Source organism: Carassius auratus, chromosome 1 (genome assembly GCF_003368295.1).
Source record: "Carassius auratus strain Wakin chromosome 1, ASM336829v1, whole genome shotgun sequence".
NCBI classification, from domain to species: Eukaryota; Metazoa; Chordata; class Actinopteri; order Cypriniformes; family Cyprinidae; genus Carassius; species Carassius auratus.
Genome location: NC_039243.1, coordinates 2516422 through 2534327, shown reverse-complemented (window position 1 = coordinate 2534327; position 17906 = coordinate 2516422). Strand labels below are relative to the sequence as shown.

General features: G+C 36.9%; 1 protein-coding gene across 1 annotated transcript in view; it reads right to left on the bottom strand.

Moving 5' to 3' along the window:
• Positions 1–117: 117 nt before the first annotated feature.
• The window catches only part of LOC113113495 (glycine receptor subunit alpha-3-like), a 52349-nt gene continuing 34560 nt past the window's right edge, over positions 118–17906 (bottom strand). The window contains exons 7-9 of the mRNA XM_026279744.1: positions 8684–8898; positions 8084–8233; positions 118–2116 (exon numbers count right to left, since the gene is read on the bottom strand). Coding sequence (XP_026135529.1) covers positions 1841–2116; positions 8084–8233; positions 8684–8898 — 641 coding nt within the window. The 3' untranslated portion in view covers positions 118–1840. The remainder of the gene's footprint in view (positions 2117–8083; positions 8234–8683; positions 8899–17906) is intronic.

Here is a 17906-nt window from a genome sequence, read left to right as displayed (position 1 = left end):
AGTGTCGTTTTACAAACTGTCATTTAAACCAAAGTGATGATTACTAGCAATTTTGTGAGCGCTCCCCGCTTTCGTTTTTTAATGCCCTTGGCGGCCGTTGAGCAGTGTACAAGTCCACACACGTGGAGTGCGTAACCCAAATGAACAAGAGACAAAGGATGCTTTTATAAACATTTATTTTTCCGTCTTTCTCACAGGGCCCATCAGTAAACATTTGAAAATAACTTTACATTACAGCGTTTATGTTAAATGGTTACTGACCATTTTAAATAAACACAAAGGTAAAATATTTTGTTGTAATTTTTTTTAGACACAGTAGGCTATTATAGCTGGTCCATTAGCTGTATGTACTTGTGTAATACGGACATTGTAAAGTTTGGCAGAAGTATTTACAGATGTATACAGAGGAGCATGTCTCCTATATAACCTATTTTAATAGCAGCGAGAAAATGATGACTTCTGGCCAATGCACATTGAAAACGGTGAAAATAGACTTGAATTCATGCATAACATTTAATAATGTTTGTACAATATGAATTACAAATGTTGATGTTGGGAGAGGTTTAAGAAAGTTTGGTCCAAGTATTTTAACTGTTTTAAACAGTGATTATATTTCAATACAATGTTTTTGCATTTGCAATACCCCGCCCGGGAAAGTCAGGATTACATTTTGTTCTCTTTTAGTATCATTCAAGAAAATTCTATTCAGAATTCTTCACCATACATGCAGCTATCTTAGTTTAAAACCTCTCAAATTATGTTCTTAATTTTGAGTCATTTTAAAAGTCTCACTTACAAACTTGCATTATATATATATTTGTTTTTTTTTTGTTTGTTTTTTTTTTAAAATGAGGACTAGTCTCACTTCAACATTGTCCTAACAATCCCTCCTTTAATTATTTTTTTCTATTCATTCTATTCATAGAATTCACCCACAGCCACATTATTTTGTGGTGGCACCATTAGTTTGAAGTGACTGGCAATGGTTTTCGAAAAATAATGTTTTTGTTTAAAAAAAAACTTGAATTGGACTTGGACTTGGAAGGATTGTTTCAATTTCTTAATGGTTAATGACAGTAAACTACCTATTAATGTTTTCAAAATGTGTTTCCTTGAAGCAGTTAATTTTAAGGTGTTCATAGGCTTGCTGTAAACAGAATATTGTTTGTTGCTGGTTCAGAGTCATTCTTGAGATTTAAGCTCAGAATGATTTTGGCCTGGATGCTGGTTTCTAGAGCTGGTCATCAATCAGGTTGGTGTAAAATGATTGAGTATACATTACGCTGACCAAAATGCTAATAAAAACTATTCAACACGTCTTTATAAAATAATCAACAATAGTAGTTTGTGTTTGGATATCTGTATAATATACATTTCTGCTTTTGCACTCTTGCAATTTATCAATAGCTGTATATCAAAAATACAACACAGAACATTGGCAGTAAAGCTGTAAAATAACAGAGTTGACAAAACCAGTGCTAGACACACATAACTGTCACTACACGGGGCTGTAGTCAGTATCGGACTGTGCTTCTGTGTTAAACAGGTGTGTGGAAGTGCTGACCACATTTGTTATAGTTACGGGACAGGTGTGTCAGAGGCCCTACGGATGCCTATCCATTGCATAGTGAGCGCAGTGTCCGTATTTGGGTGTACAACACAAAAAAAAAAAAAAAAGATTTGAAATAACCACCGGTCCTTGACATCACAGTTTTTCATAGTCATTTTAGCATAGGCCTCAGCAGGAAACATTGCACGCAAGTAATAACATCAGAGTTCATTGATGCAGCTTTGCTGTGTTACTACCGTACCTCCCAAGGTGCAACACTGTATGTTCCATCTATGGCTTGTGCACGTCCTCGTGGCGAAGGATTTTGTAAAGAACCCAATAGAAAATATTGAAAAACAGGAAGGCCAGTGGGAATCCGGCACGGGACACAGTGTCAATCTTCTTGGCTCGGTCGATGAAGAGTTTTCTCATCTCCTCATGACTCTTGCTGGCAGTAAGGGCTGGGATAGAGGTTGTTGTGGCTGCATTATTAGCAGCTTTGGGCACGGCTCCGTCTTTCCCCGAATTGGGCGTGATGCTCAACCGGCTCTCCTGCACATCCTCCTCCTTAGAAAAAGGAAAGGATACAGAAAGAGAAGGTATCAAGACTCTAGTACTCCTACATTCACAGAACCTGTTACTTCCTTTATAGGAAACTGTGGGATTTAAGATAATAATTCGAACAATGAATTACAATGTTAGCAATTTGCTTAAGTTTTATAATGCACCTAACATGTTAAATTACTTATGGGGTGTTTCTGCCTAAATACTGCCCTGCTAACCAAAATAGGTAACAAAAATGTGAAAACATTTTGTTTTGCAAAGATCATTCACAATCTGTTTTGTTGTCAACAATGATTTCAGACAAATAAAGAAGACTTTAGTGGAATAAGGAAAATTATTTTGTTTGAACATGAAATCAAACCCATAAAACACAAGTATATCTATTTATCACTTCTTTTTTTTCACTAATAAACCATAAAGACTTTCACTGGAACTGAACGACAAATGTTGCGTTTTGAACTCAGCTTCCTGGAGTGCTTTGGTTGAGAATTAATTTAGCTAAGAGTTCTTTGTCTTCTAGCTAGAGAATGGCCTTTCTGGGGACAGTTATCGATTCTGCCTGAATACAGGCATGGATTACTCCGGAACGCTCCTTGACTATTCAGCGACTAGTGGCATCATAGGAACTTCACGTCCACTAAGGGCTTTCCAAAGTATGCTTGCCTCATGTCAGCCATCCTCTGGGCCTGCTTAACATGCAGCCCCTTCAGCACTGGCCAAGGCCCTGGGACATTTTCATCTCAGGTTAACCCACTTCTGCTTCAGAGCAATGGCCCTTTGGAAAACCTCTCGCCTGTTTCAATCAGGCATCCCATTGGGACTAACATCCAGATGGAAGGTGGTCACGGCAGATGCCTTTTACTCGGGTTTTGGGAGCTCTTTATGAGGGCAGACTGTTGTCCCCCTCCGGGTCAAACCTGGAGCAGGGCATACACATCAACTGCCTTGAGATGATCGCGGTTTTCCTGGCCCTAAAACCTTCCTACCAGCATTAAAGGGGCACCACGTTCCTGGTCCTTTTGGACAACACGCCCACTGAAGTAGGGGGTAGACATGTTGTCCAGGGACAAGGTAGCTCCAGGAGAATGGAGACTACATCCCCAAATGATTCAAATTATTTAGTCTGTCTTCGGGAAGGCAGAGGTGGATTGGCCAACTTTCTCCGCCCAATCTGCTTTTCAAGACAGCTTACCCCCAGTTGTCCTGCTACCTTAGGTCATCAGACAGGTCAGGAAAGTCAGATGCTCAGTCCTCCTCTGCTCAGAGTCCACTGTGGAGGAACCAGATGTGGTTCCCCAAGTTGATTCAACTGCTATTGGCAGACCCTTGGCCAATACCACTGAGGGAGGACCTTCTCTTGCAAGTGAAGGGCATGATTTGGCATCCCCGACCAGAGCTGTGCAACCCTCATGATTGGCCCCTTGACGGGAGATTTTACAGCTCCCCACGAGTATAGCTAATAGAATTTCGGAGGCTGGAGCTCCGTCTACAAGGCATCTTGATGGCCTTAAATGTTCAGCCTTCTCTTACTGGTGTGCAGCATGGAGCAAGGACCTATCCTCTTGAGACGTGTCCCACATGCTAACCTTTCTACAAGAGCTGCTGGATAAGGGGCACACACCTTCCATGCTCAAAGTGTATGTGGCAGCCATCACAGCGAATCATTCTCTTGTGTGCTTGCCAAACAGTTGGCAGAAATCCAATTGATTGAATCCGCCTTGTCCTCATACTGTGCCGACTTGGGACTTGTCTATAGTCCTTAGGGACCTACGAGGCCCTCCCTTTGAGCAGCTCCTAAACGGCTTGAGTCTCATTATTGGATCGTGCTTACAGGAGCAACCTCAGTATGATTGCTCCGAGGCTGGGCTCACAGAGCAGCTTCGTTCTGTACTTGCTTATAGCATGGCGTTATTTGATGCGTTCCCCAAAAGTGTGTAAATGCAACGGGAGAAACCATTTGAAAGGAAATGCTCCGTTTACTAACATAACCTTGGTTCCCAGAGATAAGGGAATGAGTGTAACATAAGCTGCCGTGCTACAAGGCTGTACATGAATCGATGATTGTCATTTCAGTCGAAAAATTCTGATGAAATTAGAACCAAATTATTTAGAGGTCGGCTCCTCCTCTTTTGGCAGGTTGAAGTACCATCGGTTCATGCAGCTACACAAACATGAACTAATCAGGCTTCAGTATCAGAGTCAACAGTAGTTTCCTTATAAGAGTGTCGAGGCAACATGCATTCCCTTATCTCAGGGAACCAAGATTGCATTAGTAACTGGAGCATTAATTGAATGCAACAAGATCATATGAATCAAAAGATATGTAATTTATCTTGAGTATAAATATAATCTGTCAAATATACTGTACATTTAAATTAATTTGTCTATTAATTTGATGCTATATATGTATTAGTGGTCCTAAAATTCATTGGTAAATTTCATGGTAAGGTTTTCTTTTTTTTTAATTCCTTAAGAAGTATCTTATGCTAATCAAGGCTGCATTTATTTGATCAAAAACACAACAAAAACCGTAATATTGTGAAATAGCTATGTCCTATTTGAATATACTGAAAATTGTATGTATTTTATTTTATGATAACAAAGCTGAATTTTTAGCAGGCATTATTGCATTCTTCAGTGTTATATGATCCTTCAAAGTACCATGATGCATGCTTATGCTACTGCTGATGTAGCAGCTGATTTTCTGAACTACTGAAACCATACCGAAGGTGACATCAAAAACGAGGTACGTACTGAAACTGCCATTTTTGTGTACCGTTACACCCCTACACATATATATACATTCATACATACACACTATTGTTTATTGTTAATTTATGTTTGTTTATAGTATATGTATGTGAAATTTATACACCTAAATTTAGTAGCATATGGTATGTAGACATTAAATTACACAAAAGCTTTCATTATAATTTTTTTTTTAAAAACTGAAGCTTACTGTAATGTAAGGTTCTAAAAATGGAAACAACTAGATTACAGTTGTATCATATGAATCCATAGTCATATGATTTATAAAATACTCAAATTGCTATTTTAATCTTGACATTATAACTACTTATCTGAATGGTAAATAGTGTCACATACTGTTTTATGAGAGATGGACCTGAATGAACATGGATACATGATAGGGAATGGGAGTGACTGTATAATGAACTCATCGGTCAAAGGCATGGACAGAGATGAAGTGCTGTGCTCTCTCATTACCCTGTCATTGTATTTGTTGAGTTGGCCCATTGATCCGTAAACTGGCTCGGCACTGCGTAGGCCATTGATACGATGCAATGACTGGGTATGCTCCTCATCAAATGTTTGATCACAAGTATTTCAGCACAGCAGTGGGATCGAAGAGAGAAGAACACAAAGCATGCAAACTAATATAATAAAGGTTTTCCACATGCAGGATATCATGCAATTTAAATAATAAATACATAAATAAAATAAATATTAAACAAGAAGTGGCATTCAGATATAATATTACAGGCATGCAAAAGAAATTACATAAAAGCAAATGTGTATTATTCTGAAATTAAGTGTTTTCATCTTTGCAGCAACTAATATTGTGGTGAATCTGAACTGCTTGCCCATGCATTTTACAATGTCCCTTGAACATAATGCACTTTGCACCGTTTCTTTAATAATAATAATAATAATAATAATAATAATTCTCTAAAAATTGTCAGAATATTAAACTGAGTAAGCTTCATATTATGATGCCAATATTATTCCAGCTCCATACTGTGAGGGGAAATAACATCTCTGGTCACATGCGATATTAAGTATATATTAAGATCTAAATATCAGTCTGACCTTTGTACTAGTTATCAGGCTTCAGCCTTGAAATAATGTGTGCAATATGTTTGGTTAGTTGCTGGGAATGCAATAAGGACACACTGACTACTTCTGTCCTCTAGGAGCCAGTGTTGTATAAGTGTGAGACTAACAATGTGTTGGTTTGTGTAATTCCAGTGTAAATAAATTTGACTCTAATCGATAGATTTAAATGTACATTTTAACTGTGTTATACAATCATTAAAAATTACAAGGGTGTTAATTTTCTAACTTTACCAGTTTTTCAAACTTAACACCATAGCTCCTAGCATCACATCAACTCAAACAATTCCTGCCAAAACATGCACATTCAATCAGTTAATCTGTGTTTGTCTGTGTGCTTAGAATCTATCTGAGCAGAGTCAAAAAGGTGCAGAAACTCTGACAGTTTCCCAATCATCCGCTTCACTTACTGTCAACTCCAATTTCAGTGACAGTTTCCCCTCATTCAGGGTAAACTTCTTCACTAAGGATTTTTAAATTCACTTTTTGTTTTAGTGCTGTGTGAATGTTATTGGGTTCTCTTTTTAGAAGTTATACTAACCAGTTAAATATGCGACTGTTTTCTCTTTGAACCTTCTAGGTGCTAGACTATTTAATAGGCTTTATTATTATTTTTTATTATTTTATTTTATTTATTTACCTTTTATCGCCTTTTTAAAAATGTTTTATTACTGACATGATTAAAAAAATATATATGTTATGGTGATTATATGATAATGTGTAAGAGTTATCTGCTTATGAAGTAATTTGGCATAAAGTTATCTTTTATTACCATTAATTGAACTTGACAAATAATTTGTCTGTTTATAAAATATTTTAGAGAATTATATTTAACGCTAAACCCTAAATATTTGCGATTCGTAACAAATGCTTATCTTTGTTGGCACATTCCAGACAATTGAGTGGCTGTCTTTAAAAGTGAATCATTGAATATTTAATTGAAAAGATCAAAAACAGCGATTCATTCTGAAATGAAACAAGTGGCTGTCTATAGGAGTGAGTCATTGAATAATTTATTTAATTAGTTAACTCCAAACCGAGAATCACAGTTCTACCCTGGCATTAAAAATAATTATTTTCTTTCACAGAGCAAGAAAATTCAGTTTAGACACTTTGCAAGAATGTTTAACATCCATGATATGAGAAAATGATTGCTGCCCGAAGCTGGTGAAGTAAGTGGGGCTTGAGAGGGTTGTGAGTGAGGGTGCAGACCAGATACATTTATTAAGCATCTTTGAACTTATCTTTTCTACTTAATAATTAGACGCTTTAGAAAGTTAATGAAGTGGGAAGTTGCCGTTTCGGTTTAGCAATACCTTTATCTTATTTTCAAAAGATTTAAATTTCATTTTTATTTTTATTTGTTTTTATATTTTTATTTGCTTTTGTAGCAATATCTGGCAAGACAGCATTGACAGTACTTAAACTGACAGTAATCAAAAAAGTTAAATATGCAAACTCTATTCATGAAGAAGTCTATGCTATTTTGTTAAATATAGTAATTACATTTTCACAAAGTCAAGCTAGAAACATTCACAAGAGCACTAGACAAAGTAATCATAGCAATGGTTATTAATAAAAACTACAACAGCAATATGCATAGTTGAATAATTAATAACAAACTGATAAAATTATCCACCCCTAACCTTCATAGTAAAGTATTAACACATTTGTATAAAATAAAATAACATTTTTATAAAATGGTGTAATTTCAAATTGTTCATCCCTCCAAAACAGAAAACATCTTTCACAATCATCTACATGTCAGTCTTTTTTAAAGTGTTAGTGAATATAATTAGTTGTATTTGTAGGGGTTATAATAGCACAATTCTTAACCAAACCCAAGACCTCACCAATTTTTAAACCCTGGTTATGGCCATGCCTATAAGCAATATCACACTCACAGTCATGTTTTTCAAAGCACTACAATTACTTGCTTCACTTGGCGTGCATCAGCATTTATATAAACTTGCTTCAAAACGTTCTTTACCTTTCATGACTTTAATGGGTAACAGACAAATTTGTTAACACTTGAGCATGACTCTTCTGTGTCAACACATGTGTGTGACAAAACACAGGGATGCAATCTATCTTTCATAGTGAGGATTCAGTCCATACCTTGCCGGACTTCTTTCTTTTCCGTCGGAATCGTAAGAGTTCTTTGTGTTGCCGTGAAACAAAGTTGACTGCAGCATACTCCAATAGGGCAGAAAAGACAAATAACAAGCACACCGCCATCCAGATATCAATAGCCTTCACGTAAGACACCTGCATGACAGATAGACACAAACACATTTGTTTTCATATACCTTAGTTAGCCTTTGCCTTTTCATTAAAGCCTACATAACAGCCCAGTCATTTTATTATTGAACAGCATAGGGATCCGTCTGGATATTGTCCTTATCCCCACTATGAATCAGATATAATTCTCTGCCTGGTAAAAAGGCCTATTTTCTGGATGTGTAATTGTGTTGCATAACAATGTTGCATTCATGCGCATATGCAATACACACAGAATGCCTGCTTTCATACATGGATCCACTTTGCACATTCCACTCTGGGCTGCATTAATAAATGATAACTGAGAATGAATGGCAGAAAAAGAGATGTGTAGAATTGCTAGTAGAACTTATACCCCAATTCTGACCAGTGATGCAGGATCCTTTTTTTTTACAAATGTGAAAAAGAGACTTGTTTTAATACTGCATGCACTCTGACCTTAGGTAAGGATGTCCTGGATCCAGAGCTCTGAGTTGTCATTGTGAGCACTGTGGTGATTCCCAGGGCGACACGGGCAGGAGCGGCATCCATGTTAATCCAGAAGGAGACCCAGGACAGGATGACGATTAGCAGACTGGGAATGTACATCTGGATCAGGTAGTAGCCCATCTGTCTTTCCAGGTGAAAACGTACCTCAATGCATGTGAACTTGCCTAACAGAAAGAAAAGTAGACAAAGGACATATGAAGTTATAGATGAGGATTTAAGCTACTAAAACCTGGTATGTTTGGTTATTTTGTGGTTTTAATAGGGCGACGAATGCATTTTGCAACTGTTTTCTATTAGAATATATTTTAAAAAGTACTTTTTTGTTGTGATGGCAAATGAAAAAGCTACATTTTCAATGTACTAAAACGTGGACACGATTACTATTTCATTCCCTCGATTTGTTAATTCGATCCATCAATTTGCTAATTCATGTGCACAATTTACTAGTTCGTTCTCTCGATTTATGGTAACCTGCAAGTGTTTCCTTAAAGACATATTAACCCATAAAAGTTAGTTCCCTTTTGAACGGTCTCTCCCATTGTGATGCTGACACTTTTGGGGAAACCCCTGTTTACTCCGATACTAAAGCCTGATTTGTTCATGTTTGCGTAGCTGCAAGGCACTTCATCCTGCCAAAAGGGGAGAAGCCAACCTCTATAAAAGTTGACTTTGAGCACCATTTTCTCCGAATTTTTCTCCTTCAGTGACAAAGATCATCCTTGTCAACAATACAAACAAGAAGCCAAAGAAGAAAGAAGCTCAGCCTGCTGCCCACCGCCATAGAAGGAAATGAGCTGTGGGACCTTCATGTTTGACCCCTCGACAGGAGTCTTTGCAGCTCTCCACGAGTGTAACTAATACCATTTTGAAAGCAATAGCTCAGTCTAGATACATCTCTTTGCCCATAAATGGTCAGTCTTCTCTGACTGGTGTGCAGCACGGAGCGAGGCCTGATCCTCTTCTGACATGCCCCACGTGCTAGCTTTCTACAAGAGCTGCTGGATAAGGGACACACTCCTACCACGCTCTAAGAGTATGTGGCAGCAATCACAGCGAATCATTCTCTCAGTGCTGGCTAATCCTGTTTTGGTTCTAACGACTGTAGACTCATCCTCAAACCAAGACACGGCTATGTGCCTCCACTCTGTTTAGACCACAACTCATCACACTTCTGGCGGTCCTCCATTCAGATGGTGAGCAGGGTCCCAATCCACTCTGCCTGGTTCAGGATCTTACAGTGCATGTTGAATGCTCTGGTTTGTTTAGGCACTCAGAGCAGCTCTTTTTGTGCTTTGGAGGCCGCTCTAAAGTGCTGCCAGTTACAAAGCAGGGACACACTGGATAGTGGATGCTTTAGCCTTGGCGAACGCTGGCTTGCAGTGCCCTATAGGTGTGAGGGCCCTGTCCAACAGAGGAATGGCCTCCTCCTGGGTTTGGTCCAGCGAATTTTTATTGGTGACATTTGTATGTCAGCTGGCTGGTCATCGCCGTCTACCTTCCCCAGTGGACATCCCTGCCCTACAGGCATGGATTTTGTCCACGTAATTCTACCTAATCCCCTTATGAATTACATAGTCCTCAGCCTAAATGGCTTGGGTCTCATTATTGGCTCATGCTTACAGGGTCCCTCAGTGAGAGTGCTCCGGGGCTGGGCTCACAAAATGGCTTTGTTGTGCACTTGCTTATAGCACGGTGCCATTGGATGCATTCCTCAAAAGCATCAGCGATGCAATGGGAGCTACACGATCACAAACAAGAACAAATCCGGCTTCAGTATTAGAGTTTCCCCAAAAGTGTCAGTAAACCATTCTCAGGGAACCAAGGTTACATTAATAACCTGAGCTTTATGTTGGTATAAATTAGTGTATTTTGGTTGATTCAGAAATAAAACCAATTAATTTCAATGTTACATTTTTTTTTTAATATATAACGATGTTACCATGTCATACAGCCTTCAGTTAAGGTTGTTACTGAATGATGTTACAGTACTAACAATGTTGTGAAGGATCACAAATACCTGATTTAGTCTGAAAATAATGTGTTATTAAACATGTAAATTTGTCCAACATTGCAAAACCATAATGCCACAAACTGAAAGTGTGCTAATTTAAATGTAAAAGTAGATATTTGTTTCATATGTGGATTGTGAACGATTTTAGAGAGCTATTACAGACTGTTACGTTTCGATACAAAATCCGCATGAAAGGAAGTGAGCACCTACTTAGAAGGTCTGAGAGCTTTCAGCTGCAATCTGTCTTTTTGTTCTCTGCTACTAAGCATTTGCTTTCTCAAAACATATTTCTGCGAGGCTTGTCTTTCCTGAAAAGCAGGGAAACAGCTTTCACTATTTCTGTATCTTTTGTTCCAAAGTCCCTGGGAGATTTTTTTAAATTTGTATTATTCCACACTGCCCTACTAGCTGGAGTACATTTGGGGAAAATAGACTTAAACTCAATAAATAAATCTGTAAACATAAATAAAATATTTATATCGAGGCACATAATGAATGTTTGTTTAAATCTAGATAAATGTAATATTTTATATGTGCCTAAACAAGTACAGTAGTTTTTTAGGAGTGTGTTTGACACAAAAATGCTCCCTCTGGAATGTAACCTACTCACTCTCAAACATACACACACTAACACAAACACACACTTATAGTCTCCTCTGGAGTTTGAATGGTTGGAGCTGTCACCGCTTTGTTGAGGTGACTCGAGAATAAAAACCCCTGAGAGACTAAATGAGAGAGGTGAGAGAAACAACAACAGGAGGAAGAAGAAAGGGAAAAGAACAAAAACCAGGAGACATTATGGAGCCTGACAGCACCTACATTGCACAAGTGGGATGTGCTCCAGGCTCAGGAAACAACACAGCAGGATAAATCATCCTGGGATAATACAGTTGATTTCAGACTCATGTAGAATAATGTATTCGATTTACCTCCACAGTTTCTGAGCCGATATATAAATATATGTACATTTACATTTTGAAATTAATCTAGATTAAAATGGCTCATTCGAATTCTGCTGAAGGCATTCAGAATATGTGTGTTACCCAAATAAAATTGACAAACAGTAAGTCTTTGAGAAGTGGTTTATCAAGCTAGGTGGTGCATTAGAAAAGGGGCTCATCTCCTGTTTCCAAAATGCATCATAAATTGCTTGAAAAAGCTATAAACTAATTCCACATTGGAGTTTTTTTTTTTTTTCAAGTTTGTAGGTGTCAAGGTACAGAAACCAAGCAATTAAATGTAAAATAGCACTGAATAGTCTTCAATGTAAAAATGAAATATACAATCAAACCTACATTTATTCAGACACCTTTAACATTTCTCACATTATTACAGTTTTGCCATCTATATCAAAAATTATACCTGGTGTCTGAATAATTTTTGGTTTGACTGTTAAAACTACAAAGTTATTCAGTCAAGAGCAGTGAGTGATTTTCTTTCATTTTCTTGGATTAACATTACAGCAGCCAGTAACTAAATAAGGTGCGGTCACTTTAAGAGATGATGAACGCATCCAATATAATGGATTGTGGCAAAGTTCCTTTAAGTCGTGTCACTCGGCAGCCATCTTTGAAACACCTCTTGGGCATGCAAGTGTAGCTCCTATCTCTTTGAATGGGAAAACATCAAATTCTCCAAAACTGTTTGCCAAGCTTACGATTAAATTTCATTCTGAAATCACCACCAATTAAATCTGACAACAATTGTCTCATAAATGTTGTTTCTAATGCTCCAATAGTGTTACATTTTTAATTTTATTTCAGGCTAGACATGCCAGTATCTAGCATGTGCAATCCTTAGCGTATGTCTCAGAACCTTGACTGTTTATATAGCAAGCAGAACTTCTAACGGCAGCAACAGTGACACAATCAATTACTGTATCTAATAAAAATTGGCTCTTTTACACAGAAGAGTCATATTGAGCGTTGCATTACCCCCCATTCAAAACTATATGAGTAACACATCTGTGGGCAATATTAGCCATTTATGGCTGCGTTCCAGTTCAGTTTTAGACACACACTTGCAAACTTCACCAATCATTTACCCTCAGGGGAATCCCTGCTGCCATTTTGAAGTGCATTCCACTTCATCGAGGTGATGAGGGAAGTTTACATGAACATGCTCTCGACCCCTCAATTTTGACTTAGGGAGTGAGTCTGCTTGCACTGCTATGCACGCTTCAGGCCACTCTATAGACCACAATGCAGCACGACTATGATGTCATCGTAGATTGTGTTTAATTTATCCCCACCCCAAACAACTCTATAACATATAATATATTATTATTATTATTATTGTTATTTGATTTATAACAGCCCAAGCATACCTATATACATTTAGAATGCTGCACCAAACTAATTCATAAGGGGAAAAATGTAAACGATAAACCAACTCCATAATGGATTCGGACCCACTTTATATTAAGTGACCTTAACTACTATGCACTTACATTTTAATTAATAATTTAAATTGTGTAATTACTTATTGTGTACATACATGCTTTTACATTGTACTTTATATATATATATAAACTACATGTAATTACATCTGTATTTAATTTCTGTAATTACATTTATAATTACACTGTTGACCCATACTTTACACCTTAACCCACCCTTAAACTTACCCATACCTCCAACCCTCTCCCTAACCTTACTCCTATCCCACCTCAATAGCAGCAAAAGTGTTTTACAATACAATATGAACACAATAAGTACATTGTACTTATTTTTTTATGTAAGTACATAGTATTTAAGGCCACCTAATATAAAGTGGGACCATGGATTCTATGTGATCAAGGGCTTAGGATGTTCCAATTCAGCCCATTCATATGGTTCCACCAGCAGTGGGCACTCATGCAGTTTAATCAATGATGTATAACGGAGTAAACAAGACGGAGGGAAGTAAGCGAGTGAAGAGCATGAAAAAAGTGGACTGGAACACAGCCAGAGTGTACATGGATCCACGCTTAAAAAAATCTTCCTAAAATAGTAGACCACCTGGGGACTTTTGGCATACACTTTTCCATATACTATGCTTTGGCACATACTTATTCTGATCTCACATGATATTTAGGATGGATAGTATGAATATTGGGATTCAGGGAATGTGTTGAAAGTGAAATGACGTTCTTGTTTACAACCCTGTTTCAGTCTCTTTCGATATAAAAGTCTTTACCGCTGACTCCCTCACAAAGACAGTCTCTTGTTTTCATCTAATGTCGAAGCAATGTAACTAATCACTATCACGAACACACACACCATTTCTCAATACTAAATACCATTATTAAACACTATTATTTATATATATTGTTTTTTGTCATTTAATGTTGTTGCTGGTTGATTTACATGTATCCTAATGTCATCAAGCTGACTAACATGTATAAGGTTTTTTCTGAATTGTGTGAATGATTTGAAATACTGTTAGAAATGTCAGTTAAACATGTTGCAGCCACAATTTTCCATTAGAAATGTTTGCAAGAACCCACATCATACTGTAGCTCTAAATGAGTTTCATAATATTCAGCTACATTTATATTTGCCAGGTGCTTTTAACAAAAGTGACTGAGTGACATTCAAAGCATTCATTCGTTTATTATTTTTGTTTTAAATATTTATAAAAGTATGGGGTGGGAAGGTTATTTATTTATTTAATACAAAATACAGGAAAAAAATATATATATATTTATATATTATATTTATATTTATGCATTTAGCAGACGCTTTTATCCAAAGCGACTTACAATGCATTCAGGCTAACAGTTTTTACCTAACATGTGTTCCCTGGGAATCAAACCCACAACCTTGCGCTGCTAACGCAATGCTCTACCACTTGAGCCACAGGAACATGTGTTATATATAACTCTAAATATATTGCATAATATATTTTACAATCCTTCAGAAAATTGAAATCCTTAATTTAATTCCAATGTTGATTTGCTGCTCAACATATCTTATTATCAATGTATTATTAATGTGCTGCTGATAGGCTTGTTCTGCAGTAGCTCAGGCATGAAAACCCACTGTGACATCACTAAAGCTGTGCCATGTGGTTATTTCATATCCTTCATGACTCAACTGACGGAAGATTCAGGAGCTCTAAGCAAATGTATGAGTGTGCTAGACAACATGACAGAGCAGCAAGTCTCGTGTGGAAGAGAAGGAAATGTCTGAGCAATCATGCAGAAGGCCCTGTGTCCATTCTGTCACACTAGAGAGGGGAGATCACATTTAAATAAGTGTTAATGAACTGATGGTGCAAGTAAAACGTCATTGTGATGTTTAAAGGATAATGTGATTTTTAGCAGCTATTGTGCCCCTGTACCCTTTGGTATAAAAACCCCAAGGTCATCGGGGACTGGTGGTATGAGTAATAAGATTAGGGAAACGGCCTATAGGTACATTTCATTTATACAATAACACCATAGAGAAAGCATGCAGTAAAAATGTTTCCTTGCATAATAGACAGTTTGATTATCATTCTACTTGCTTATCTGAAAGATCCGAATCTTTTTTTGCAATGTGTAACACCACCCTATAAAAAAGTGTGGTATATTTTCATAACGCCAGACTGACAAATCTGTGGTCTGTGAGTGAATTGAGAAATACTGAGTACTGAATTATTGATTTCTTACTATATAAATGTAACAGAGGTATGGAGGTTTTCAGTCAAGCAGAGATGCCTGTGGCCAATTTGCTAAGATATTAACGTATTGTATACTGGTCAGCTTGGCTGAATACCTCTAAAATGCATTCAGACAGTCAAATTGATCTATTCAGTTTTGTAGAGACAGCATCCTACTGCAGTTGCAATACCCCAAAATGCAAATGTACTGTATCTGTATATACCTTTAGTGCATAAATTGTAGTATTACTACAGTAATGTCTGCAAATGTATGTAACAGAATACAACTTGGCAACACACTTTTCTAAACATTTGTACAGTAGAGTGGCTTTTTGTCTCAGAGATCCTTGGTCTGATCCTCTATCCACCAAGGACTACTAAAGAGGGCCTGAAAAAAAGGTATTACAGCCTTGATGAAAAATATTGTGGGAAATTATTGAAGCCAGAGACCAAATCACTTTGTCAGCCCTTTTTGTCAACATTTTAGCACTTTTGCATCAGGTTAGCCTAGATAGAGCAGTATTAAATTAACACAACTTCCGGAAGTTTCTTCTCCAGAAGCCTTTTTAAAAGGTTGATGTGCTTCAGTGTTTTTTGCAAGCTTGGACCTGTGGTTTTTATTGCTGCTGTATTAAGGAAGATCAACAAAGCATTGTACAGTACATGCCAAAGAGTATGAAAGAGAAGAAAGAAAATGGGTTCAAGCAAGTGCATGGGTTGATAAGAAAAAAAGATATATACTTTTTTTTTTTTTTAATAAAAAATCACTTCACTATATGAAGCAAATGGTTTCTCTTTTTTCCTCTTTTAAAGAGGCTTATTTCATATATATTGCATATAAATTATATGGTTCCTCTTTATATTAGGTGGCCTTAACTACTATGTACTTACATAAAAAAATAAGTACAATGTACTTATTGTGTTCATATTGTATTGTAAAACACTTTTGCTGCTATGAGGTGGGATAGGGGTAAGGTTAGGGAGAGGGTTGGAGGTATGGATAAGTTTAAGGGTGGGTTAAGGTGTAAAGTATGGGTCAACAGTGTAATTATAAATGCAATTACAGAAATTAAATACAGATGTAATTACATGTAGTTTTTTTATATATAAGTACAATGTAAAAACATGTATGTACACAATAAGTACATTGTACTAAATTATTAATTAAAATGTAAGTACATAGTAGTTAAGGCCACTTAATATAAAGTGGGTCCAAATATATTATTGCTTCCTGTTGAATACATACAGGAAGTATTTTATCTATAAAATAAATAAATCTAAATTTATATAAAGCTACAGATATTAGCAATTGTCTTACCCTTCATTTGGACACTCAACTCTCAAATCAATATCAATAGACCTTTGTGCGCCAATATTGATTCAATTACTAAGTGAGAAATTTGAAGGGAGTCCAGGAAATGATGTGACTGACATGTAGAAGCACATATTGAAGCATAGAAGCATACAGTGTCCTGAACACAACTGGCAAGAGATTTCCTGTCTATAAAAAGACCTTTGAATCTTAAGCGTTTCTCCCATCCCATCCCATTCTCTATTCCTTTTTATTCTTTCCCCCTGCAGTTTTCCATTTCTCCTGACTCTCAAGTCTTTTACGGCTGGTGGTCGCTCTCTCATTTTGTCCTTATATGCTGTGGACAACTGTTTGAGGCAACCTGACCTTGACCCACCAGCATCTGTCATTCATCCTGTCAGAAAGTCCCTCTGAGGCACAACTCACAGGGAGATAAAAGCATACACCTCTTCAGTCGGAATTTTTGTGGCCTGTGTCTTGTGATATGTGCACTACTGAAATCACGAATAATATCAGCTTTTAAATGCAAGAAGAATAAAAAAATTAAAGGCAAAGTAAGAGTATACTGACCAATTAATTAAATTACGTCTGACAAAGCTAATGAGAAATTGATCTTTTAAGGACTCATTTGCCATGATAACGTGTACATTAGATATGTACAATTCTGCAATGCACTGATATTGTTCTTGACTGAAGGCATGGAGAAAGCGTATCCTGATTTTGTTTGCTTTTAAAAATCTTTTCACAGTCTTATGACAGTGTTTCAACCAGTTTCGCTGTATGATATCATGTTGGTATTTAAGATAAAATGCAAAGTTAAGGAACAGCTTTTTTTTTTTATTTCAATTATGTGTTTGCATCAACGCCACTAAGCCAAAGTGTTACATAACATTCTGGGCACTGAATAATTTTTTTTTTTCATGATACACAAGATTAGCTAACTTTAATTTAGTCTTTAAACACTCACTGACAGTGTTTTTCTCTCTCACACTCTTGATGTTTGTGTTTCAACCATGATAAGGCCAGGTGTGCGCAGTGGATGCATAATTGAGACACATAGAGATGCGATAACAAGCTTTTCCAATTATCATTTTACAAAAGCGGTTCCTTAACTTTGCATCTCATTAAAGCAAGACTGCTAGAAAATCACCCTGGATTTCTTTTTTCTCTCTTCTCCTCTCTTGCAGTCATCTTCTGTTCCTGTAAATTAGTGATTCTCAACTGGT